This window comes from Phaethon aethereus (assembly GCF_964289735.1).
Source record: "Phaethon aethereus genome assembly, chromosome: 3".
NCBI lineage: Eukaryota > Metazoa > Chordata > Aves > Phaethontiformes > Phaethontidae > Phaethon > Phaethon aethereus.
The window spans coordinates 69,820,359-69,848,279 of NC_138576.1; the positions used below are offsets into that span (position 1 = coordinate 69,820,359).

The 27,921-nt window shown below is 41.8% G+C and overlaps 1 protein-coding gene across 1 annotated transcript in view; it reads right to left on the reverse strand.

Annotated features, from left to right (window-relative positions):
- Positions 1-847: 847 nt before the first annotated feature.
- Positions 848-27,921, reverse strand: part of SYNJ2 (synaptojanin 2) — a gene marked incomplete at its 3' end in the record, with an annotated part of 73,135 nt that continues 46,061 nt past the window's right edge. The window contains exons 12-27 of the mRNA XM_081997275.1: positions 27,552-27,743; positions 24,052-24,136; positions 22,653-22,793; positions 19,637-19,829; positions 18,103-18,261; positions 17,730-17,886; positions 15,557-15,674; positions 13,268-13,486; positions 11,997-12,075; positions 10,563-10,731; positions 10,040-10,192; positions 7,255-7,389; positions 5,919-6,031; positions 5,043-5,151; positions 3,502-3,704; positions 848-1,651 (exon numbers count right to left, since the gene is read on the reverse strand). Of these exons, the coding sequence (XP_081853401.1) occupies positions 848-1,651; positions 3,502-3,704; positions 5,043-5,151; positions 5,919-6,031; positions 7,255-7,389; positions 10,040-10,192; positions 10,563-10,731; positions 11,997-12,075; positions 13,268-13,486; positions 15,557-15,674; positions 17,730-17,886; positions 18,103-18,261; positions 19,637-19,829; positions 22,653-22,793; positions 24,052-24,136; positions 27,552-27,743 (3,029 nt within the window). The remainder of the gene's footprint in view (positions 1,652-3,501; positions 3,705-5,042; positions 5,152-5,918; positions 6,032-7,254; positions 7,390-10,039; positions 10,193-10,562; positions 10,732-11,996; positions 12,076-13,267; positions 13,487-15,556; positions 15,675-17,729; positions 17,887-18,102; positions 18,262-19,636; positions 19,830-22,652; positions 22,794-24,051; positions 24,137-27,551; positions 27,744-27,921) is intronic.

Sequence of the window (27,921 nt, forward strand, 5' to 3'; positions counted from 1 at the left end):
CCTAGGGATTCCTTTGATCTCATTGCAGGTTGGCACAATGTTTTGAGAGGCTACCCAGCCCTTTTAGAATAGCTGAGGTGTCCACAGCGCTGCTAACAGCATAGCACTTCAAAGAGGTCTGTTGTAATATGGGGGTTCACTTGCCTGGTCTGGAGTGAAAACAGGCATTTCTTGCCGATGCCTGGGCACCACTTCTCATGGTTCTGCATTACAGCCTCATAGCACACACCTTTCATTTTACTTTTAACACAGGAATGAGTTTAACACGGGAAGCACTAGGGTCTGCCAACACTGCAGCTAGTTAAGATCTACAAGAAGATACTGTCTAAGCCTTGTTTCCACAGTGGAAATGAAGAAGGAGAACAATACCAGTGTTACTGCTGTAGTTAGTCTGCTATATATTCCTCTCTTGGACGTTTGTTCCAGAGTAACTGTAGCAATCTAACTATTCAAGATAAGAGTGCTTTATTTCAAGCGACAGAAATTGATTAATGCGTAAGTTTCACAGGAAAAGTGTTTTTCTTAATGTCTTTCTTCCATACATCACTACATGTTGTTACATATGATTGGTACCTGAAATGAAATAAAACATCTTAAGATGGATTAATGAAAAGAAATAACTTACTTAGACTAAAGAACTCTTCAAACAAGCTGTAAATGATGTTAGGTTGTAAATACTCTATACATATCCCTCCAGGGGCAGTATCTTTATCTTTAAACATGAAAATGAAATGTAGCATGGACAGATGATGATCTATTTCCTTAAATAAAAATCTTTGTGCAAAAGGTTGCTTTTCATTTTGCATCATAATTACGATTTCTATAGGAACATTAAGGAGGCAAAATTTTACAATTCTAAATCAGTGTTTGTCTTCATCGAGGTGTTTTTGTTTTGTTCTAAGCCAAGCAGTTTGTTGAAGCCTTCTGACAGTGCTTGACTCTCTGATGACTGACTACTCTCTTCGTCATCACTAAATGTAACCCAGTGACTGAAATCTTTCAAGCTGGGGCATTTTGAATTTTCTGGAGTGTGTGCTGGAGAAGTAGCTGATGCTGCATGTATGGAAGGAGGGCAGGAAGAATCCAGGTCCAAAAGATTAATGTTCTCTGGAAGGTAGCTGGTATCTGAGAGCTGTGGATGCTGACCTTCCAGTACAGGAGGGCCCTGAAGGTTAGTCATCAATTCTGCAGCATTTGGTGCCAACTGCTTAGCTGTGTTGTTTTCTGGGCAGGCAGAGGACAGAGCAGACTGGGCAGGGCCATGAGTGTCCTGAGTCTGGGGGCAGGACCCAGGATTGTTGTTGTTGTTGGAGCTGAACAGTAACCCACTAAAAATTGGGTTGTCACTGCTCTGGAGAACTTGCAGATGAAGAGCTGCGGGGGCCGACTTCTTTCTTCGTGGTGGCACCTTTGGGACAAAGGAAGCGTTCTGGGGAGGCAGCGAGATGGCCTCAGCCACGTGTGCTGAGAGGGGCTGCGTTTCAGTGCTCCCCTGGCTCTCCTGAGGCTTCCCAGGTTGTGGTGTTCTGGGTTTAGGGACTGGAGTAATCCTGGTCGGACTAAGAATAGCTCCGGCTTCCAGATGGGGCTCCGGCAAGCCAAAAGGAGACTGTGCTGTCTGTTGGTCAAATTGCTCTTCTGTAGATGTGGCCTGAGGAGAAAAGGAACAAGAAATTTGAGAACAAAGGGGGTACCTTAAACTCTTGAGCCACTACTAGCACAGGTCTTATTGCTGGCCTTACTGAGAAAAGCTGCTGGTACGGGAAGAAAATAAAAAAAGCAGTACAGAGAGGCAGCGTGACAGCACAGTTTTACACTGTACGTGCCTGGTTCTGTTCTCATGCATCGTCCCTTGGACCCACATTAATTTACAGGGTGCTGTTTGGGGATAAGGAACTTTCTGACCATCTCTCTCTCATGTGAGGATTTTGCTCTGGGCAAAATTAATGCTGTTCTGAAGAGTTATTTATTTTGTTACATCTCTCTGATGACTAATATTATTTAAGCGAGAATGCATAGAGAGGGCTAAATTAATGGAGCCATTAGCATATGCCTTTGGGTACATTCTGATAGATAAGGTTGAAGCGAGAATTAGCTTATGCTAACCCGAGAAATGCATTAATGGCTCTGTCATGTCTCACTGCTGCTAGGAACCGAAGCTAAAAGTAAGCTCTCAAAGTACAATCTAGCATACATTCACCATTTAAAAATATATAAACAACTAGAGTCCATCTCAGTCCAAGAGGGCAAGGGCTGCTTCAGATTTCTCACACGCAGTGTGACTGAATGAAAGCATTTTAATTCTTTATTACTCTTGCACACTATTAAAAGATAATATACGAGCTTTTTAATGCAGTCAAACTATTTAGTCAATATTTCATGATAGACATATCCCCTGCCACTTCTGTCTATATGCTGTTGTTAAGTTGCCTACATGTGATTGCATGCTTTTTTAACGATAGAGGTGGATTGGGTAGAGGTTTTCAAGTACACAGCTCCCATCTGAACTCAGGTGGAGGAAGGAGTGGAAGTCTTAAAGCAGAGTCAAACAGAAACAGGCATATTCCTGCAGGAGATCTCTCATAACCAACACCAAAAATAGCAATCCCTCCCAGCACCCTTCAGGAGTTCCCTGGGAATGGCAACAACATACACTAAACAGACCCTTCCTCGTTATTGAATGTTTAAGGAAAGGGCACACATGGTGCTGTTTTTGTTTTTTTTTTTTCTTTTGTGAATCTGCTAAGCAGAGATGGCACAAAGTCCATTATAGAGAAGGGGTGAATGCCTTTACAAAGGAAGGTAAGGCAGGAGTCCTAACAACTTATAACAGAGCTTCCTAGCAGAGGTTCTGTCAAAGGAAAAATATAAAAGGTTATATTTGTCTTTCTCTTATACTTCAATTGCTTTCACCATTAAATAAACATTTTAGCAGCTCTAGAGGTGAAGAACTATTATCTTCATTGTAGAGACCTGACAGAGATTAAAACCCAAACACCTACAGGTTTGGATTTTTAAGAACCTGAACTCTTGATCAGAATCCAGTGAAAGGCTTAATTCCATTACAAGGTGCATGAGAAAAGCTAGCTGTCTCTGACCAGGACACAGAACAGCATACTGATGAAGAAGCTGCCTCAAATCATTACAGAGCAGGCCACTCATGATGTGGTCAAAAGTAAACACTATGACAAAGAAGGGATTAGTCTTAAATCCTGACACGGTTTAGACAAACCAGAAGAAAAGTAACAAAATCTAAGAGAATGGACTGGCAAATAGAAAAGCTGAATATGGCTGAGTAAGGAACTCAAGGCTCTATTTCCTTTCGGATCTTTCTCACATTTTTATGCCTTGGTGATTACAATACACAAAATCATTTCAGCGCCTGCTGGCTAAGAACTTTAAATGACAGGACTTCATACAAACTGTTTAAGAGCCCACGCCTCTTGCCATTGTTCGCATTGTGTAATGGAGGCTGGATGCATTTTGCTGCAACCATCTTACATTTTCCACCTTGACTCCGGTCCTTTGCAGAGGTACTGGCTTCTTTGTCGTTGGAACTTTGGGTGGCGGGCGATGGGGCACAAGCACCGGTGCTGCCTGCAACCCTTGATGTGATGCTGACTTTGTGATGCTGGGAGGAGGCTCGGGTTTGGTGAACGTTTGGTTTCTAGTTGGAACAGGCTTTACTGCATCTTCCTGTAGTCCTGAAAAGCAAAACCAAATGGCGTCTTGGCCTGATTGGAACGTAGCTTCAAGATAATTTCTTTCACGATCATGTTTCCCAAAATGTGCATGCCTAAAGGGCGTGCCCTTTAGGCCAGGAAGGTAGGTTTTAGAAATAAACACAGACCTCTGCAATCCTGTCATATTTGTAAGAGGCAGTTAGGGAAAAAACTCCCCTGTGTGAAATAATTTCATACCAAACCAGCAGTGCTGTGTCGCCATTTGGCCAAATGGAAAAAACACTGGCTGGGGGATCAGGAGTATCGGACTCAAATCCTGAGTCTCCTTTTGCCCTGGTTTCCTTATCTGGAAAATCAACATAATGGTATCAAGTGCATACTTTGGGAAGAACTGTAAATGCCAACTGGTGGTATAGCACAAGGGACTGAAAGTTATGCTGACGGGACTAGTTTCCTCACCCACGCTGAGTGAAATGCTTAATGTGAATTTCAAAATTAATGGAGAGTAAATCTGATTTCAAAACCAAATGAACAGCACTCTCTGAGGAACAAACATCAAGATGCCTTTATGATCATTCTAATTAAATTAGATTATTCCAGACTGTTTGCTCTATTTACGAATGAAAAGGGATGTTTTTATCCTAAACTGAGAGCCTTGCAAACTCAGGTGGGATCTCAGAGTCATGCTGCATTCTCTCTCATTCATACCGCATAAGCAAAAAGACTACTTGCAACCCTGGAGGGTACATTCACACTGCCTAAGTTTCAATATCTAAGCTAGTTTCCTGCTCTAACTTGGCCTTGCAAGAAGCGCTCTCCTCCAGGGATTAGATAGAGAGCCTAAAGAGAGTAGCCTTTTAGCTTGGATATTCAAACTAGAGTGGTCCAAGCTTCTATCTAGGTTACAACTACACTTGCTACCCAAATGTGAACAGAATCCAGGTTATTTCTCCCACAGCTGTACTTGCTCTCTGGTTCTGCTTGGAATAGTGAACATTCACTAAATAGAGCAGCAAATACCCTTTATGCAACCCTGAGCTAACACAGGCACCATCAGTTTAGTAAGATCCCATCTTTATCTTTTAGTTTTTTAAGACTAAATCTGCACCTAGATAACCCAAGGTGCTCCTAGTAACAGGTTCTACAACAAAACAGACAACTTGAATCATCTTGAAAAAAAAGGTTAGTATTATCAAAACTGACAGAGAACACCAAGTACAATCTTGCAAGAATGTGTATGTCAGTGTTCAAGTGAGCTTCTGAATAGAAATACGTGCATCTGGGCTATGAGGGGATGGATGAATACACATACACTTTTCTTTAAAGATTTTTAGAAGTCACTTAGAAAGCTGTGCTCACCTCCTTTAGCTTCCATAAGACATCTAATAGCTTCTTCTGCTTCCTCAGCTGTGGTAGTCTTGATCTGCTTGACGTTGTAAGGTTTACTTATTCCAGTCCTGACTTTAGGCTTTAAAAAAAAACAAACAAACAAGAATGAGTAATCTTGAGAGAACTGATTTTTATTGTATGCCTGTAATCTTACAGCTAAGCTCTCACACCTGTAAAGTTCTGGTTTTGCCAGTGGCTATTTAGCAATCTATAAATATTACAGAAATGGTGGGAGTCTTTTGGCAGATACTACATCTTTGTTACCAGCTGACAGACAGGCCAATGGCTTACTGCCACAGCTAGTCCCTTAGCCATCCCTTGTTCAATACATTAGGGTTCTGATCCAACAAGGCAGGAGTGGGGAGGTGTTTCTACATTCTGGTCTTGGTCTCCTCAGAGTGCTAGCAGCCTTGGTCTCCTCAGAGTGCTAGCAGCCTTTCTGGCAATTGTCAAGACTTTTCCCATATTCTAGGCACTAGCATGGCCCATCAAAAAAGAGGTGAGAAAAGAATTAAAGCATAACATCATGATGTTGAAAATTCAAGTTAGCATCTGTCGGAAAGCAGTACATGGAATAAACCAACAGTGCCCTGGTCTTGCACCATTCTTTCTCTCCCCGTTTGGCCTTTCTACTTCCTGGCAATGTAATAACATTTATCTGGTGTCTAGCAAGTCCTGCAGTCTAGTATCACAGTATAGTAAGTTCATCTTAGCGTTTCCAGCTCAGGCATGTGATGGACTTCCTTCCTTGTATGACAGGTGCGTCACGTACGTGATGCTCAGTGTCTACGGAGATGGGGGAGATCAGGACAAAGCTAAGTGGCCACCCTGAGTGGCAGGACTCACTGGCTGCTGAGGGGCTCCAGGTAGCAGCTTTGCCGTTGCCAGGATGGAGCAGGTGAAGTGGCTTCCTGGAGAGAGAGAACCATCTGAGGGGGACTTTTTGCCTGAAGTTCCAGCTGAAAGAGGCATAAAAATGGCTTCTTACATTCAAGAGCTGGTACAACATTTTAGCTGCAATGGAGCAAAACCAATGTGCTTTGAAACTGTTTGTGATAAATAAAAGAGATGCTGTCACCCTCCCTGCTCCTCCAGGGACAGACATATTAGGCAAGACCTTCCTGTAGGACACCGGGGACCTTGAGTGCCTCTGCCTGAGTGCCAAGAGCCAGACACTTTAATCTCTGAGGAGTGATGGGCTGAACTGTTACTGGTCTAATCTAAGGTGAAAAAAAAAAACTCAACACAGAATAAAATGCTGAAGTCTTGAACTATTTCAGGAAGCAGTCTCCTAGTTAGTCTTGCTTTCATTTAATTAAATAACTTCAGCTGAGCATTAACACTGGATTCCAAGCACAGAAATACAGATACCAGTATTGTCACTTCTGTGCAACAGACTCAGAAATGAATAGGAATAATCCTAAAGAACTCATCTTTCAGCAGTGAGCCTGACAGAACCTTTAATTTAAGACTGGAAAATGTACACAGAAGAGAGATTTAGGCTGTAAAAAAAAATGTGATGTATAGCTTGTGTCACACAGAAGGCAAAGATGATTATGCTGATATAGCAATCAGCATTCATCTAGAAGGTAGCCATCAAAACAGGAGCAGCATTGATGGCATCTCAAGTGGGTAGAGCTTAGGTAAAGAACATCAATTCCCCTTTGTACCTCACTGAAAATCAGAAGCCATTTTGAATTTATTTCATAAAGACAAAAGCAAGCAAGAATTGCTTGCGAAGCAGGAAGCAGAAACACTGTCCAGAACAAGTATTTTGCCAAAGATTTTTTTAGAAGGAAGATTACAATTAACTCAGAAAAAAAGAAACTGTAAGAAAACACTGAGTGACTTTGGAAGTCAGCAGGCATAAATATTGACATTTATTTTTATTGCCACAAAGTGGCTGTTCAACTTGCTAATCTGAGTGACGAGTTAGTATGAAACATGGGCATTCCATCCTCACAAAATGCAGGTTTGTTTGTTTTTTTTTTTGTGAAGTATCTGTCATCCTAAAGACAAACTTCTCCCGTTGCTAACTGCAGCCATAGTCAGGCTGAAACAGGCTGAGAAGCAAGTACCTCAACAGCCCGACATTTCAGAACAAGGTATTACTTTCTTTGTCACCCAGAAATGTCAGGCAAAACTGTTCAGCTGGGGCCAACACAACATTCAAGCAACTCACCAGGAGGAGGAGGCCTCTGTGGCGGCTGAAGTGGCCGAGGCCTGGTAGGAATAGACAGAGACCTGCTTGGGGTCCGGCGGTGGTATTCCCCACTTGCCTCCAGCTCCCGCTTCAAATCGGCCAGGTCTGTATCATCTAGGGAAGTTTTAGAAAGGATCCATATTAGATACCCGCTGGGTAAGATGCACCAAAGCCAAGTGGTCAGGAGAGAGGCAAATACGCATGGCAAGCCCCAAGAGATATCTCAGCAACATGACATGGCTCCTTTCGTAGTGTTTTGCTCTCCCCAAATGTCTCCCTACACCCACTCCAGGAAACACCTACCCTTCTGTCAAACACCTCTGTTTCTCCTTTTCCAGCATTTATTAACTGTTTGTGCCAACACAAAGACTGCCTGCATCTGATTTCAGGGTTACAAGTCATCTTGTTAGATTCTGAGCTTTTCACAAGCCAGACTTGGTAGCAACCTGCTCTCATTCCAACTGTGTCATGGCAGCCATGAGGAGGCTAGTCATGGTCAATCCCTTCTCTTCCTTCCTCAACACAGGAATTTCCTCTGAGGATTAGACAACTTTCCCTGCTCAGGAGAACGGTTCATATGCCAGAGAAAAATCTGTCTGAATGGCTCGCTCATCACATCTCTGCTTTCCAGCAACGTCTCCTACCAGGTAGACCTGCCTCAGTCTGCTAGCCCTTGGCTGCACCTTACACCACTGGGTAATTACACAGAGTCTTTCATCCTATCTAAGCTTCTCTGACAGCTGGAGAGGTGAGAAGTAGGGATTGCTTTAGTCTCCTGGTCTGCTGTAATGCAGGCTTTCACTTCAGTTCTCTCACCCCGCCATGGCTGCCCAGCCATGCAGCTATGTTCTCCAGGGCTCCAAAATTCACTGGGTTTAGTTTTGTCCCTGTGGTTTGGAGAATAGCAAAGGAATTGTGTAGCAGCAGTCTCTCATACTTCAGGCATTTTTACACAAGTTCCTGTTTTTCAGAAAGCTCTGCTCTGCAGGGAATGCTGAGCTGCCTCATGGCTTCCTACTCCCACACGGCAGCGGATGGCAGCCACAGAGACGCAGCCTGTGATCTGCCCAACCTGCCCTCCCCCTTCTCTCTGCATTTTCAATACTTCTAAGATGCAGATACAGGCTCACCAGTAGGATCCAAGGAGTCATGCAGGCACCTAGAAGCATGGCTTGAAATTCTGGCAGTAACACTGAACACAAGACAAAAAACAGCCACCACCACTCTCTCCCTTCCTCTAGAAGGCTGCTGGTTTTAGGCAACGGCTTCCAGGGACATCAGTTTTGTGAGGCTATGCCCTTCTCTGCCATCAGAAACACGCATGCATACTGTTCTGCCCATGACTGGTTTCTGCCTGTGTCTAACATGAGCTATACAATCATCATACCTTCAATTAGGAGTTACTCAGGCAGAATTGGAAGCTTATGGAGGCATCTGAAATTGCAGAGACTTTCAAGATGGTTAGAATACATCGTATTTTGAGTTGTGTGAGATCATGACCCCACCTTGACCTCCTTCAAACTATACTTTATAATCTCCATTTACTTTGTGGTATTTTTTGTGGAGAAGAGTTAGTGTGGGTGAAAAGAATCACTGCAACTCTCTGTAGCTTAATGAATCATCACACAGTAGGCCAGAGGTGTTTGGAGGGCAAGGCATCCTATAATACAAAGTGATTGGCTTCACAGTATTTGATAATGACAGATTACTGCTTGACTCAGGGCTAGGTTTCTGGGCCTGGCCACACGGCACCCAGCATATGACTCAAGGTAGGCAAGAAAACGTATATTACTCTGTTTGCAAAATCCATCTGTGTAAACTTAAGAATTTCATTTAATCTTTTTGAACTCTACTTCTGACTCAACCTTTGAAAGTATTAAAGTTTTCACTTTTATGTCAGAAGACAAAGGGCTTCTGAGAGAGTGCAAAAAGACAGCTACCGAATCACCTGCTGTCAGAGTGAAGTGTTTAATACATGACACAGCCTGTCAATGCTTGGTCACAAAAGCACGTCCTGATGACATCCCAGTGTAAGACCACCACTGGCTTGGCTAGTTCTTGCTGCAGTTTTTTAATCAATATTCTCTTCACAGCTTCATCTTCTCTTTACCCAGTCATTTCACAATAATGTGCAAACAAGCCAGGTGACCAGGAAAAATGTGTACGTTTACGAAGCACTAAAAGAGTAAATATACCTGTTGTGTGAACCTCAACTTCTTCAGCAATAAATAAAATCGGAACCAAGGAGAAACTTTAGGCCTCTGAAGTCAGTCATCTGAACACAACAACCTCCTGCATTGCCCAACTTACACCTGACTGCACTGCCACAGCTATTGCTTCAAGGACAGAGCCAAGCCCCTCACTGAATCAACGGGATTCCTTTGGTTTGATTCTGCTCTGGCCCTTACCAATAAGAAAATAATGGACAGCTTTTTGTTGTGTGCTCCGGTGCCAAACAACATCAAATGGATAAGAGGACTTAATCTCTCCTGACTGTAAAAGGAAACCAGCATTTCTCAATATTCTTGCTTTGCCCTGGGCTAGAGAGGAGGATCTAAGCTTTATTATTTGTATTGCTATTATGCCTGAGTGCCTCAGTTATAGTCACTAACTCAAGGAGGGTTGCGCATGAACATGTACCAAAAAGATGACCCTTATCTTTGGAGGACCAACAATCAAAATATAAATGAACAGGGAAAAACAGACAAAAGGAGAACAAACAACAAACCTTCAGGTCTTATTTTAAGGAAAGTAGATACTTTACCTTTATACAACCATGGGTTTTGTTCAGATTTGTTTGAAAAAACTACGGATGCGAAATGTCCAGAGCCTTCAGGCATATCTTCTGCTGTGTCTGCTACTAGGTGTTGACACAAAGCATCATCTAAATAATCATCTTCATCCTCCACTATATCACCTGAATTAAAATATTAGGTAACAAAGACCTAGTGAGCAAATGCATTCTCTGTCTCTCTCTACTACCAATGAATTTAATATACAGGTTGGGCAAGCTTCTTGTGTAAACCATGTGTTTGATTACAGTTTGTTTCTACACAGGACAACTGTACCATACATTGTATTATAACACTAAATTGATAGGACTATCTAAGCAACAGTTCTCTGCCCAAGCACAGTGCTGGGTCATGGCTTTAGTTACAATCCTCTTTTTAAGAAATGTGGCTTCATTACAAATTAAGATACCATTGACACTCATACTGTACCTTCTCTGTGCAGCCAAAGTCAGCAAAGCAATTTCTCACAACTTAGCTTAGAAACCCGCTGCTCACCTTCTGAGTCATAGTCCAAACTTGAGAAGTCAAAATTTTCTTCCAGAAGACACGAGTTTGCCGTGGGTGACATGGGGGCAATGCTGTCCCGTTTTCGAGCAATTTCCTCCTGAAGGCCCCTTAGCCAGTCCTTAGTCTTGGGCCGGATCTTCACTGTTCTGCCCCTAATCTAATGCAAAGAAAGAATTGTTTCCCCTTTGCCTAGCAACTTCATAAAATGAGAATATGTGAACAGAATAAGCAAGTGCTGCCAGCCTATTGTACAACTGCTTCAGAAACTGATGCAACTAAAGCTTCATTTCGGAAGCTAAATTAAAAGAAAGCACTTTTCCTACCCCCATAACCAAGCTTTCGGATTGTAACAATATTCTTGAAAGCAAATAAGCTTCAAAGCTCAAAAGCACTGCTGCTGCATTTGGGAAATACTTGAAAAATAGGTGAAACATCAAATATCATCAAAACGATACTGTGATAGTAATAATGGTGTAGGAGGATTCCATTTTCGAGTCAGTAACTTTAAAACACCCAAGAGTTTGCTACCTGCTGCCATCTGTAAGGAGACTCTCTGCTGAGAAAATCCCAAATATGATGGTTGATATATAGGGAAAGTTATTAAGCAGATTAAGACCACAGCTGCTTATATATGTTGCTCCATGACATCTGGGGTGAGATGTATCCAAGCCAGCAGCTTTTGGCAGCAAAATTAGTTTGGAAAGTTCCTGACCCACGTTTCCAGCACCTTCACACACTGTGCACATACAATTGTGTTTCAGTCTGTGATATAAATAAGTTACATCAATGAAATGAGCTAAATTAAAGATAAAAATCCAAATGTGAAAGAATAATGAGAGTTAAATCCATTACTTCAGTGTTAAGTTTACAGTGCAGCCCCACAAACAGTTTTGTCAGCATAAATGAGGGAGTTGATAAATTGTAGATTATGTGTGTAGGAAGGAAAAGCAGGGAATGGGAAGGTAAACGCCTACTGTTAATGCTGAGTTTGCCGTGCAGGCCAATGAATCATGGTGTTCCACCTCAGTAGAAGGAGTTTATCTGATACACTTAAGAGAAACAAAAAATCTCCAAACCACAATTATGAGGATGCTTTGGCAACAGTATGAAGTCACACATAACCTCAGGAGAATTGCTTCAAGTGCCAGAACAATGACAGAGTCCATGTATTTCGCAGTGGTATCAGAGGCCAGATCCTAAACACTGCTTAGGAGTGCCAAGAAAAGTCACCTCCTGTCCTCTTGAAACTGAAATACTGTATTAAAAGCCTCAGCAGCTGTGAAAGTTAAGGACTTTGTGAGCACTAAGTTTCTTTGAAATAATGGTACTTAATTTAGCTTGAAACTCAACTATCTCATCCTAAGCAACCACTTTTGAGAAATTTGTTTTGAAATCATTATTATAGATTTGAGAGAGTCTTACTTTGACACCATCTATATCCATAACACGAAGAGCTGACTTGCTGTCTGCAAATGTCACCAGCATTTGACCTCCACTGATCCTAGTAAAAAAAAGCAGAGGAAAGAGAACAGTGTATTTTATTTCACCACTGAATGAAAAGCCTTAAAGGCAAACATGATAGTTTTGTATAGCTATGTATTTGGTTTTAGTTGTATTTTCCTCACAACTCTATTCTTTTGGGGAGGAACAAGTGATCTATGAATCCCAGTTGGGCTCTTCCTCTCCTCCATCCTCCCTTGTGTGACCCCAGCACCCTGCCCTTTACTGGATCGCCCCTGAAGCAGCAGTACAAACATCTCAGCAGCTGCTGACAGGATATCAAGTCTGATATCCACACTCCCTCTGTACTAACTTCCATAGCTCTGCATATCCCTCACTTCAGAGGACATGTGATGTTCCCAAAGACATGTATACCATCAAGCTCTAAAGCAATTAAAAACAAAAAACCCCCAAACCACCAAAGTATGTTCTTTTCTTGCTCCTTTTCTTCACAAGCAAGGTGGTGCTGCTGTTCCTGCAGGGCCACTTTTGAACCGTCAACTTTTATTTGGTACTTCATAAAACCATACAACAACAGATCATTAGTTTTCTCCATTAATAAATACAACATAAACAAATTTCTAGTCTTGTTTCCCAGGTCAGCTGTCAGGTCTTTTGCTTGTATTTCTCAAAACAGAAGTCTCATAGCTATGCTGGAGCCCTTTACAGAATCAAACAGAATGAAATGAAACTGCTCTTCCAGAAGGTATCACACTCTCCCTCTCAAACTCAGTAGGCGATAGAACTGTGAAAAGCCGTACTATTAAAAAATAAGCAAAATGACCCCCAAAAGAAAGGAGAGCCAGCCAGGAAATCCTAGTGAGTGTGAAAGAGTGCTGGAAGAGAGCAGACCTCGTCAGAGGCAGCAAGGACCCACCAGCAGAAGCAGTGCATGGAAACGAAGCCTGAATCTAAAGGTGATGATTCACATGAAAGTCTCTGCTTTATGGTGCCATACTGAATAAAATTCTCCTCCACTCAGCCAAGAGAGCTGTTAGACTATTTCTTTAACAGGTTGATGAGAGGTAAAAGATATTCAGAACACTTGTATTCAATTTCTAATGAAGAATTCAACATGAAGTAAAGGAATTCAGCATACTGCTTTCTAATACAGAGTTAATTCTGTCAGGACAAAAATGGGAATTTCTAGTCTGTGTGAATAGATGACATGCCATTTCAGATCCCAGACTTACCTGACCAGAACAATAGTGCCATAATCCTCAAACATTTGCATAAGCTCTGTTCGCAGCTCCTCAGGAAATTCATTTTTCTCTTCAGGCGTTGGTGACAGCAGATTTACCACTACTGTGGCATCCAGTGGCCCCTGGAAAGACGACACTTCCTGGAAAACACTCTCACGGGCAGCTTGATCAACTTCCTGAACTTCCACTTCTACAATAGCTAACACTGGCCTACACGAAACAAAAGAGAAATGCTTATTTAAAATTAAGATCAAAATCACCTAATAGGAAATGCTTATACAAAACTAAAATCAGCATCTAGCAGTAGGACAGGTAAGCACTTAGTTGTGTGAAGGACAAACAGTGTATTGTTTAAACTCCATACATCTATGATCATTTTTAACTCCACAATGTCAAATCTCATTGCAAATCAGTTAAGCCTGCTATACCTTAGAAGGAAGTGATTATTATCTGTGTTCTACACAGCAAGAGAAGCAGAACAAATTACTTAAGGTCTCACTGCAGAAAAGCACTGTGGCTCGCAATACAACCTGTAAGTTCAGAGCCTGGTGGATTGTTTCATTTTTCCTGCAGTAAAAGATCATGTCTTGAGCACTGCTAATTAAGTTTACCAGCCCTGCATCAGCTGAGTGTAACAGTGAGGATACACCATAAAGGAATTCAAGTAACAATTGTGTGTAGCACTTCTGGCAAACCTGCAGTCTAAAAACACCAGGATACTTCACTCATTATCAAACAGCTGTCTCCCAAAACATCTATAGATCAGAAAGGGAATATACTATTTTCTGTTAGACAAGGCCACATAAAGATGTCTTCTTCCAAAAACTAAGGACGAGGTACTCTAAGTGTACAATGTGGTTATGTAGCAATCATATGTCAATCCATCACATTATTAGCAGTCAACACTGCAAAGTTACTTCTTCAGCCATTTCTTACAAATTACCTGTGTGTTAGGTCAAAATAAAATAGAGAAAGCTGTCTGAAAGAGTAAAGCTTGTCTCATCTCAGTGGATGTGATCCACATTCTCAGATTTCCACCTGCACAAATACACAGAGCAATAACTGGGATGGCTGCTCTTCTAACTATGTCAAAATTGCTGCCCCCTACTTGCAATCGAGCAGACTCTTGGAATATGCATTACCAGAATATGTGAAAGCAACAACAGCAGAGCTAGAAAGTAATAGTAAAGGGAAAAAAAACCCCAAGGTATAGGAAGTATTAACTATTTCTATAAGCACCATGAATCATAATGCATTTCCATATGTCATGAAGATATAGCTAAGTCCTTTTTCCAGCGCAAACCTCGGGAAAGCAAACCTGCTGACTGTAATTTAAAAAGCAGTTTTTGCAGTCAAGTTTGCTGAAATAAAAAACCAATGTACAACAGCCATGTTTCACAGATTGAATCCTCAGGGTCCTATATAAATGAGTGCAGCAGTTCTACTGTGCTTTGTGAAACACAGCAGTGTCAAAGCCTTGACACAGAGAAACCGATTGCGAGAGGCATGCTCTTCTGTTGCTGGAGGAATACAGAACAGTCCTCGCATCCAAGAGTGCCATGAGAAGGCCAGAGACAGCTACTGCGGGTCACTGAGTGCTGCTATGAGGAACAATATTGTAGCATTTCCATAGGGCATGCAAGGGGTGAGACAAAAGATCATTCTGAATGCAAGGGAACTTTCAAGGTGTATTTAGCACAGAATTTGTTTCAGAGAAGTGAAGTGGTGAACAAGTTTAACAAAGAAAGGTCATTCATATCCCTAAAGAGAAGTTAATAATATGGACCAACCAAAGGCCCTCATCTTTGTTTTTCCCTCCTTCTCCCATCTCCATGTCTAAGGGAAGGCCAGAAGTCCAACACTTCACTACTCTGAAGAGGTCACACATGGCTTAGGTCACACTTCAGGCCACACAGTCCCAACCTCCTCCTCTCCCACAGCAAGCTGAGTGGAAGTCCATCAGAGCAGCTTGTTTTGGTATCGGAGCTTTCCAAAACCAAGCAACAGAAAGTCCTTAGTTTCCTATACCTGTTGCTGCAACTTTCCTAACCCTTGCTGAGATCACAGCGCAGCAGAAATCAATACAGGACCATAGATACTTGCCACCCTAGTATAAAACCCATCATGAGGGAAAAAAAAAACACCTAACAGACACTGAACACAGAGTAAGGGTGACGTTCCTGTTACAGTCAGACTCAGTCCCTCACTTGGAAGGTGTAATTCAGTATGACACATTCTAACCTAGTGGCCCCATCTCCGATTATTTGCTTAGGACTTTACCTGTGGTCAGATGCTTGCAGCTCTGCTCTCCCATAGTACATCAAGGCTCCAGGGGTCCAGGTGTGCCTGACTTTAGTTTCAGCATTCAGATCACTGTCTAGAAGATTAATCTCTCCAGCTATGAAGTACAAAACATGATTTAAAACCCACTCAAAGCTAGTTTTACTAACAGTTAAAAGCTATTTTATTAGGATGCACTTCACAGACCCCAGTAGTGGGAGGTGGGTTTATTTTTTTCTTGTATATACCATTCAAAGAAGAGCTCGTATCTTAAAAGATTTATAAGTTAGGGACTAGGAAAAAAAAAATACAGAAAGAACAAGGGAGTGCAACAGAGACAGCTGATCACTAGAATAAGACACCTGCAAAATGGTTAACCTGAATGTCACCCAATCAATTACCTGTACAATCTGGGTTGAGAGAGTCATATTAGTGTATTTTTCCCCCTGCCCCATTATTGAGCATAAAAACAAACTCTGTACTTGCAAAATACACTGCAAACCTGAATAATACACAGAGATTGGAGAAATAGTAGACAAGAGATGGGAGAAAGCAAACCCTTGCAAATCCAACCACCAAACACTTCTTTTGCAATGCATTAAGGTGACAGAAAGTGCTACAGACATTACGTTAGAGTGAGGTATTATATTGCTATCAATAACAGGAAAGTTTTTAGGTCACTCTTTGGGCTAATGGATAACTCTTACCTCTTTTCTATGCAGTTGAAAATGAGTTAATACAGAATACAGAGTTTTGCCTATCACTCTACTAGGGCTACACCACCTTCTCAGAAGGCAAACAGTCCTCTGGCCCACAGCAGCAAAAAGCAGCAAGGCAAAAGAATTAAAGCTGAGAGGCAGAAGAGCCTTGCCACCAGCAGTAAAGTAAAGGAGAGGAACTCCGGCAGCGAACTAATTAGAAAAGCTTTGCAGGGCTGGGAAGGTGGGCAAACAGATGAGAGGTCAGTTATATGCCCATGTGAGCTAGCTGTGGGAGGCCTACAAAGCTCTGAAGAAAGGAACCTGCCTTAGCTCTTGCAGACCAGCTAGACAGGTCCTATGTTCTGTGTGCACTCCATCAACTAAAGTCCTTCCAGGGGCAAGACTTGCCATGCAAAATAAGGAATATGCATTGAAAATGCTGAAGGGTTTTCTTTCTCCTGAACTGAAAACAGCCAGCACAAGAGGGCTGTTTTCACTTACTCATTACATCTCATACAGTTTTCCTTTCCCAGATTACATTTCTATCAATGGTTTAAGTTCCTCATTTTACCTTATTTTTCATTCCTTAAATAAGGGTGAATAACTCTGTGTCACAGTGACATGTACTCTACAATTGCCCTAGTTTTGCTTTGTAGCTTTTACACTTAGTATACGCATAGTATGACTTGGATTCCAAGCAGTACTTCCCAGGCATGTGAAACATCACATCAGCAGGCACAAATCAAATTACTTCTCCAGCAATTACACTTTTAATATGAATTTATTCAGATTTTATAAGTGCTGGGAGATAGATGTACCTGCAGACTGAGAGAATGGTTATGAAAACTGACCCTGGATACTCAAAGAAATACTTTTTATTTTGTTAATGTAACTTTTCAATAACAAGTGAAAACAGCCCTTCTGTTGTGCTGGCCACTCATGATCTCAAACTACTTCACAAGCACTAATTAATGAAATCTCCCCCAATTCTAGAAACTAGCAGAAATATTCCTAAGAATTACCAAGGCAGAAGAAATTACAAAAAAGTGCTTATACATCTACTGAGGACAACAGTTATAACCATCTAGCTGTTATAACACGGGAACTTTATGTGGACTAATGATTCTGTTCAAAAGCAACAGAATAATTTCTAGATTGCTAGAAATCTAGATTATTTTCAATTCCTCAGAAAATCCCCAGCACCTTTTCAGTCTGTAGCATGAAGCCTTTGTTCACATGTTCAAGAAGAAAAGGCTCTCTCTATCTGTGCAAGTTATTCCAGTGAAGCTGAAAGAACATCTGCTCGAGTAAAGCTACTGCGATTTGACTAAGTTTATGGGACATCTAAAGACAGCTCTTAGCCCAGAACTCACTAACTCCCTCATCATTCACTAGATTAAATCCCCTTATAGGGGTTCTGGATGAAATCTAAAACAACTTTCAGATAAAGGAAGAGGAAAGATCCTACGCACCTGTTTTTTCGAAAGGCAGTTTCTTTCTCCACCAAAGCACTCTGTCAGTCCAAGCTGGGGTTCTGCACTTATCACTTGTATCATAAGCCTCTGAGCCAACATCATATTTATATGTTGGTCCGAAATTAATAGTCCCTTCATGGAAGTCTTTAAAAATCTATGAAAAGAAATACAATCTTTCTGATTAAGTTACAGATGAGGGAAGTGCCATTGTGATATATCAATTTCCTTGCAGACAAACAACATTCTGATTTTTAAACAAATTACTACATTCATGTACTACAAACAAGGGTCTGAAAATGCAACTTTTTCACTCTCTCAATCAGGCCAAATCAACATGCAGGTATCAAAGAAAATGAGGTCACTGCCTTACTTTTCCACTGGATTTTTGCTGTTGTAGTTGATCAAATTCCAAAAGTGTCTTCCAATCTTGACGTTTGAGAAAATAAAAGACTTCCTCATATGTTAGATCAATGCGATAGTTAAAATCACCACACCAGAAGACATAGTCATGTGAGAACACGCTCCGCCCCTAGATCAGAGGTACAGAATACTGTTAATGTTAAATCACATTCATGAAAACACCTTTTAAATACACTGAAATGTACAACTCGGTCTCTCTGAATTACTAAATACCAGACCTAGTTGCCACATTCTACTTTTTAAAATCCATTTTGTGCTAATATGGAATGGTTCCTTCACCGCCTTTTACATCCTGCTGAGCTGAATTTTGTAAACAAGAGTGTCAGACTCTGACCCCTGTTTCCTGAAGGTATGTCTAAGCTGGGACCCTAGCTTTATATTCACAATTTGGCTATCATGACCATTAAAACTAAGTGTTTGTTTCCCTAACACATTTCTCACACATATATTTACATATTCTGAATATAACACAAAATGTGCTTCTGGTACCAAGACACATTCAACAACAAAGGTCCAGACTAAGAACAAGCTACAAAAGTTATCTTACATGCACGTCAGTTTTGCAAATGTATTGAAATAAAACGTCAACGAAAACTCACTACAATTCTAAGTTTAACATCCTATCCTCTAAGCAGTCTTTTTTTCAATTAAGCTATAAACCTAAAAGCCAGAGATTCATAAAAGAAATGTTCCAGAGCTGTGGCTGTCACAGCACTAGAGGGCACTCTTTCTATGCATTATACACACATGGTACATTTAACTATTGTAAATGTAAAAGACATAAATAGTTAGAGGAATTGGAAGCAAAAACTACCATTAGCACAACTTTATGGCCATTTGGAACAGATATTCTATGTAGGGCATTCAGACTGTCAGTATTAGTTCTTACATAAAACAACTGATTGATATGCTGCATGTGCCAAGCCTCTAAAACTTGCAAACAACAGGAAGTTAAAATTTTATGCTTTGCAACCTAAATGCCATTTTTTGCTGACTAACCAGAATACACAAACTGGTCCATTCCCTCCTTGGTTTATGACCTCTCCAGAGACGAATGAGAAAGAAAGCACTGTGGAAATTAAAGCAACCAACATTAAGGGAAGAAAAGAAGCACCGCTACCAAATCCCATGGGTTATCTGCTGTCCTGAGGAGACAAGTGTGAAATAAAACACTAGGGTGACCTATTTGACAACTTGAAAGCTATTCAAAGGTGAGGACTTTTCAAGCACTGCAGCAACTATATTTTTTGAAAGACATAGAACTTTTGTAAAGCAAGTGCTACACTGGGTGGTATCTGGTCTCCTGTGAAACACGTCCCTTTTTTTTTTTAAATGTTTTCTTTACCATTTTCTTTTATGCCCATTCTCCATGGCACTGAGATGACTTCTTTGATGACCTGTCATCGAAGACAGCCTGAGATCAGCTTTCATAATGTAAAGAACTTTATCTCCAATGTTTTTAGCATACGTACACCTGCACTTACCATTGGGAAGCTGAGTTTCTGTGTGATTTCTTTATAATCTTCATTCCTCTCTTTCACCTGAGTCTGCCCTGCAGTTAAGTGACTGCATATAAAGCAGAAACTGGTACTATAGAACTGAAAACGAATGCTCACTGCCCCTTTATTTCCAGCTTTTCCTCCCATTCCTGTCTTCACAGTGTCTACTGCTACATCCCTGTATTTAAAAAAGAATGGAAAGAAGAGAGTAAAGGGCTGCAGGGACAAACATTCAAATAACTTTGACTGCAACATAAAGGAAAAGTCAGTTTACAATGCCAGGTCTTCTCCCATCCAGAAAGCTTGCTGATTTTAGGCACCATCTTTTAGGCTGCAAAGTTTCTTGATGATATTCATGTACTTATGTTTCAAATTAAGTATAATACAATAGTATAGAAATAAAACTGTTTGAAAGTATTTTTCTCCTCTGCTTGCTTGTCTTGGTGTATTGCTTGGAAGGGCATTATTTCTGAAATATTGGGAATTTCTACAGAATATACTTTTCAAGTCTACCTCTAGCATGATCTTTAAAATAGTGACAATAACTAATTTTACTATTACGTTTCGTTTTACTTTTGAACACATGGAAATCTGCTTTTCAGAGAGTTAACAATTTAATAAGTGTTGCTATGTGTTGAAACCCAGCTTCACAGCTGATGTCAGATTTTCCAGTCAATTAAAGAGCAACAGATCATAACCCATAATTTGTCAAATCAGATGCAATAAAATCGGTGATTAGTGGATACAACTATGTATACCTAACTCCTAAAATGAGTTCTGTACTGATGACAAATTGCTTAGGGCTTCCACGTTGTTAATTACATAGTATTTCAATGTCATGCTTAGCATACACTTTACTACAGAAAGATGACTTGGCAAAGCAGACCACCTGCTTGTGGGATAATTTATCCCAGATAGCCAGTCTAGTCTGAGAATAAAGCATGCCTGTCTGATCAGATAAGTAAATGATGAGATCATTGCTGTAACCAACCCCAGCACCATACATGTCCTTCCCAGTGAGAAAATTTTACTTTCCAGATAGGAGTCAAACAGATCTGGGCTAGAATATTACCGGCTTTAAGCAAGAGGCAAGCAGAAAACCACTAAGTCTTATTTGTGTTATTGTCAGGCATCCATGATCTGAAAATGATGCAAAATGTTACAGGCTCATTTCCTCCCGCCGCGCCTTTTTCTCTCCCTGCTGCCCCCCGCCCCACCCTATCTTTCCTCTCTTTTCCTGACTGCAGAAAACCACCAGAAGAAACCCTCAGGGAGGCAAAAGAGGACCATCAACGTTTTCTATGAAAAGATGGGTTTTAAGCACTGTGAAAGATGTACATGTTCAGTCTTTTTCACCCTGAGTTCTCCCTTCCTGCTGCCTGCCTACCCAACTGCTGACTGATATTTATCTGACTTGCATTCATGGCAAAGGTTATGCTGAGATAAACCCACTGTACATTCAACTGCTTGTATTTCATCAATCCTTTCACTGCTGTATAAGCTTCAGCTATTCTCTCATTTTATTTCTCTATTCTCTAACTTCTGTCCTAATCTCGTCAATCTCTGCAAGCACAGAAACCTTTTTTTGCACTTCTGATCATTTTTGTTTTCCTTTTATAGACACAGGAAAAACTACACAAGCATACAGGTTAGGTTTGATTACACTCACATAACACATAGCAGCACATTAGCATTAAATGATGAAACTTGGTCACTAAACTCAAACCCTTCCCTTTTTCTCTTGAGTTTCAAAGGCCTACAACCAATTCCTAGCAGTTTGACAGCTGCAACAGAGGCACTGTGCAGTTCTGCTTCTGATTTCCATTTAAACCACGTACTTCCTGCTGGATTACTCAAATTTCTTGTAAGCCAGGTGAAAAGTCAAAAACTTTGACTGATACACTTCTCCTGGACTGCTTCATAAACAGAAAAAATCCACAATTTTTAAAAATCATGTTGAACAAAGATTACTGGGAAGGCAGCAATGCAAGACCATCAGGGTTACCTGGATTGCATTACTCTGCCTAGTCTACAGCACTTGATGTTACGCAAGCTCTGCACTGATCTTCTCAGTAGATAGGAGATCAGAGTGAAGAAAGAGGCAGCTTTTGATATTTTAATCACAAAATGCAGTGGCCAACCAATGCCCTCAACATGGGGTAGAGGGCACTGTTTGGATCATTCTAGACTTTAAGGTCAGACAGATGCCCAAAGATAGTTTTGGCTCATTATTAATTTCCTATCCATTTACACTTGGCCTGCATAATCCTTGCCCACAGCAAAGGCATTTTAATGCAGATATCCCTGTGGCTTGGTAATCTTCTAGCAGCAAGAGGAGTTTGGTCAGTCTCCAGAGACATCAGTGCTAGCAGGTTGAGGACACACAGCTCTGCACCCTCCTGACTAGGCACATAGTTCTGGTTCATGTGACATTTGGGAGAGACAAACACTTAACAGACCCTTATAGCTCTCAATTCTATAAAATGTCAGGGGCCAAATTAGCTTTCTTTCTCCCATCCACCTTTCCATCTTTTCCACCATTCTTTTCATGTCTGGAGCCAGACCTGTTTCCATACGGAAACACTAAGAAGAGGGCTAGAAGATAAAACCTGCCCTTCAGGCAGAGGCAGGCACTTGCCTTCACTTGGTGCTCCAAACGCTCTTGGACTTACTAGCTCAGGTCATTCCTTTTCCAGAAAGACAGCACCCAAACAAGGTGCTGCACCCTGACTGCGCACCTGGACCATGCCCAGATTCTCAGCTGAACTGGAGGAAGATATTGGGGCTGCCTGGCCTTTGTGCTACCCAGGAGGATGGACTCCAGACTCCTGCTGCCTTTCTCTCCCACACTGAGCAGAGACCAGAATCCAGGTTTGCATAATTCCAACCAAGCTGAAAAATCACTCCCACCCTCTCTGGCCACCCTCCAACAGCAGATGTTACCGAAGACACAGGTTGGGGTTTTTGCTTTGTTGTGGGGTTTTTTTGTTTTATTTTTTACCTGATGAAGGGGACATGATACGGTCGTACAAAGATGAAAAGACAAACACCAACAAGCTGTGCTGATGTCAGCTGAATGTAGCGATGAGTCCTGGAAATAGCTTTTTGAAGCTGCTCTCCCCACATTTTTCTATTCGTTGTACTGGAACAAACATAAAATCATTTAATGGAATCAAAACAAACCACATACAGTCAATAAAATGAGCAGATTAACTGTGCCTTAGGTTTACAGACATCCCATTAGGCTGTAGAACTGGAAGTGCTTGTAGGATGCATAGCAGAAACAGATAATACCTCCTTGTGAGCCAGCCCAGAGTTAGCAGGGTCAGTGAGCCCAGGCACAGCACATAAACAGAGTTATCCTGCTTCTGGACATGACAAGGATTTTGTCTACTACGCTTAGAAAAATCCATGCTCACATGATGTTTGATACCCCCATTCATTGAGGATAACTGGAAGCTGATTGTAGTAATCATAACCATAAAAACAAAAATCCATGTCAATCTTATGACCTGTAAGATTTCTTGTGCTCACAGTGAAGAGGAGATCTTCTCTGACTGGGAGATGACTGGCTACCCACAACTGTTGGCTGTCAATAGCTGAAGGTTTGTGGGTGGGCGCATATACCTTCGCTTCTGCAGACCTAGCTTTTTCTTATCTCCAACGTCAACTGATACATGCAGATACACCGCCAGTCCAGCAGCCATGCTAAGCACGGCTGTAATTTGTCATTCCCAAAACAGACAACTAACAGGTCAGCCTGATGAATCAGCATTGGAAACATTATCTTCAGGGTTCCACCCTGATTCAGATTCAAAAGGACTGGTATACACCACAGCCTACTGTACATGCTGACATGCCAAGCTCAGGCTTTGCCTTTAACTCCTTCTCTAGCCATAATTTTCACAAATACAATTAGCCACAGAGACATTTCGTTCACTTCAGAGTTCCCACATGAATGCCAATTATGTTTGTAGGCACTGAGCACATTTTTCCAACATTAGACAAGGGTTTAAGGACAAGTGTTGAATCAATGCCTTTTCCAAACTTAATGATTCTGTGATTCTGTGCATATCAACCATCAGAATTCTCTGCCAACATAAAGACTTAAGAGACTTAGAAAACTCAGTGTATTCTACAGCGCAAAAGTTCACAGAGAAACAGCACTTTCAACGCCACCCCAGTACCATTTGTTAATGGCAAACATATTTCCAGCTAGGATTACAAGCAACAGACTTGGAAGGAAGTACTCTATACATCTGAAAATAAAAAAGAACAACTCTTCTTTGGCTGGTTCCTTTGGGGGAGAGGGTGCTCTTTTGGGGTTGGCTGAGGGGTTTTTTCTGTTTTGAGTTGTGGGTTGGGGTTTTTTTGTTATTTTGGTGGGGTTTTTTACCTACCTGGCATTCACAATATTCCCTGCACTTAATTCCACCATCTCTTCAAATCCCACTGCAAATATGTCAGGAGGGCAGTTCTCATCATCTGTTGGCAGGAGGGAAAGGTCACACAAGAGTTACTACTTTGCTGTTTCTTCTAACAACTTGTTTTCTAATTTCTGTCAGAGATCATTTCTGTAGTTCTATCTTGTGTATCCCCTGCCAAGCTATACATATTCATACCTCCTTTAATCTAATCTCACAAAATAACCCCTGCAGTTCCTCTGAAATTTTTTCCTGCTTTTCTCCCACCAGTTGGTCTCCATCTCTCTTGCAGGAAGCACTTCAGAACAGAGCATCAAATTGTAGCAATGTTAAGATGAGAAAATATTCAATGTTCTCTCTCCCTCACCCCACTCATCACTAAAGCCACAACATCTCACTACCCACCATGTTTCACCCACTTCTCATTCTACCCAACATGCTTTTCCTTTTTGACACTAATTCCTATGTAACTGAACTTACTGTCCACACACCAGTATGTCACTTCCATCTCAATGCCTTTAGTAAATTTATCTACTAGTTTAAGGAGGCCTTTGAAGTTTCTTCTTATCTTCTTTCTTCTGAGTCCTTTTTAGATCACCTGCATTAAGGTTAGGTTAGGTCACTCTAGAACACAGTGACCCTCCCTCCCCTGGACCAGGCCTGTGGTTATTACCCTGGTAAAACACCAAACATCAAATACTCTCATATAATAGTGTGAAGCATATCTGTTGACCCATCAGGTCTGTTCATTGCCTAAAGGGATTTTTTTTTTTTTTAAAACTGTCATACAGCCAAGGTAACAATAACTTAATTCAACATGAAGACCTAAATAGTAGACAACCATAGGAAACTAAATCAGATATGCCCCAGAAAATAAGAACAGAAAGAAAAGTAAAATCATAAAATCATCGAGTCAGAGAATCTTTGGGTTGAAGGGACCTTTTAAGATCATCTAGTCCAACCCCCCTGCAATGACCAGGGACATTTTCAACTAGATCAGGTTGCTCAGAGCCCTGTCCAGCCTGACCTTCAATGTTGCCAGGAACGGAAACAAAGGTCTACCACCTCTCTGGGCAACCTGTGCCAGTGTCTACCACCTCTCTGGGCAACCTGTGCCAGTGTTTCACCACTCTCATTGTGAAAAATCTCTTCCTTAAATCTAGTCTAAATCTCCCCTCTTTTACTTTAAAACCATTACCCCTTGTCCTGTTGCTACAGGCCCTGCTAAAAAGTCCCCATCTTTCTTCTAAGCCCCCTTTAAGTACTGGCAGGCTGCAATAATGTCTCCCCAGAGTCTTCTCTTCTCCAGGCTGAACAACTCCAACTCTCTCAGCCTGTCCTCACAGGAGAGGTGTTCCAGCCCTCTGATCATTTTTGTGGCCCTCCTCTGGACCTGCTCCAACAGGTCCATGTCTTTTCTGTGCTGAGGGCTCCAGAGCTGGACGCAGCACTGCAGGTGGGGTCTCACGAGAGCAGAGTAGAGGGGCAGAATCACCTCCCGCAACCTGCTGGCCACACTTCTTTTGATGCAGCCCAGGATACGGTTGGCCTTCTGGGCTGTGAGCACACATGGCCGGCTCATTTACAGCTTTTCATCCACTAGTATCCCAAAGTCCTTCTCAGCAGGGCTGCTCTCAATCCCTTCATCCTGCAGCCTGTATTGATAACCTAGGGTAGCCCCAATCCAGGTGCAGGACCCTGCCCTTGGCCTTGTTGAACCTCATGAGGTTCACATGGACCCATGCCTCAAGCTTGTCCAGGTCCCTCTGGATGGCATCCCATCCCTCAGGCGTGTCAACTGCACCACTCAGCTTGGTGTTGCCTGCAAACTTGCTGAGGGTGCACTTGATCGCACTGCCTGTGTCATTGATGAAGATATTAACCAGTACTGGTCCCAATACAGACCCCTGAGGGACACCACTTGTCACCAATCTCCAACTGGACATTGAGCCATTGACCACTACCCTCTGGATGTGACCATCCAACCAATTCCTCATCCACCCAACAGTCCACCCATCAAATCCATCTCTCTCCAATTTAGAGAGAAGGATGTTGTGGGGGACTGTGTCAAAGGCCTTACAGAAGTCCAGACAGATGACATCAGTAGCTCTTCCCTTGTCCACTGATGTGGTCACTCCATCACAGAAGGCCACTAGGTGGGTCAGGCAGGATGCAGCAACTCTCTGTAGATACAAGGGTGAAACTAGCACATGACAGCTAGCCTCTTTTACTGGCTTAACATAACAGGCACTGTCACATGTGTATTTCCCATTAATAATTTTGGATATTTGTCTTTGAACACTTACCAATTTGTGTGGGCACTGCACTGACATTACCACAAACACAGATATTTGCATGGTCACACCCTAACTCTGCCCATTCATATAACTCATCTCTTTTCCAGAAGCTGCTTAGACCTATCACGTTATGGTTGCCCATACCACGTAGTCCTGCTCCTCAAATTCTCTCACAGGAAGGCCTAGCAAGGCTAGCACATGACAGGCTCTCAACAAATTTTAATAACATGGGCATAGTCATGTGCTAACACATCTAAACTGAAACAGACTGGACCAATCACCCACCTAAGCTGCTCAGAGTACAGTGGTCTGCACTTAATCACATATCCATGCTCTCAAGCACTAAGGGTTCCAATGAGACAACTCGTATAAGCAGCCAAGTATTTGAGGAACGAACTGCTGAGCTTCAAGGTTAGGCACAGAACTATCCCTATGATGCCAGCAGGAAGCCAAAAGTTCCACGGTAACAACAAAGCACAGGCTTTGCCATAGTTTTGCAACCACTCAACTTTTAAATTACAGAACATTCACTTTTAATTTTCCTTAATAAAATCTGTAAATCAATTACAATACCTGACCTTGTGTTGTAAACAAGAAATTCAGCAGCCAATTTAAGCAAGCCACAAGCACAAGAGCTTTCTATACTGATAAAAGAAAGGAACTTGCCTTCAACAAAATAAATCTCTTTGTCTGAAGGCTTTGATAGCAACATTTCCAGACATAGTCAGAGTCCAGAATGTACAGATATGTTTAGCTCCAGATAAAGACCATGGAGACATTCTGAGGGCACCTATGCATGTAGTTCCCTCTAGCAATGAAGAGCAAAGAACAGAGATCTGGAAGAAGAAACTGAAATATGGGATGCAGAATAGGCAAATACACTCCATGATGACATGAAAGAGACCTCTGAATTCTGACCTGCTGAAACTTCAAAACAGTCACATGGTGTAAGACTCAGGAGTTGCTCTGTCTATCAGGAGCCCCTCACTCACCATTCCACTGCTGCAGGTAGGCAACACACACCTACACAGAATTGAATACACCCCTAAGAACTGATGAAAATGCCCTCCAAGATGCACTGCCTTTGAAAGGAACAGCTGGTCAAATCTTGTGTCCCAACTCACTGTCTCTAGAGGTGCCCACCAATATTGCTTACAACTTTTGACTGTGAAGTCTTACCCTGAAATTCAGAAACTCCAGAGAGCTTGGGAGAATCCAGCAGCCAGTCTGTCAGCTCACTGGTACCGAGGATGTTGCTTCGAAACTGCTTCCCCCCGTTCACGTTCCAGGTCCCCGTGGCAACACGAACACGCTTGAAGCTTGTGAATTCAAACTGACGCTCTGACATGGCCTTCAAAATACTTGGAGTTACTGACGGAAGAGGGGAGAGAGAAAGAGGATGTGTAAAAGAAGAATGTGCTGTAAAAGGACAGAAAGCATACAGAGAGCAGTGACACAGTCAGTGTGAAATAAGGACATTACTCCAGCAGCAACAACACAACAGCTAAGTAATAACTCCCATGGCAGTGGCAATAACTACAAGATAACT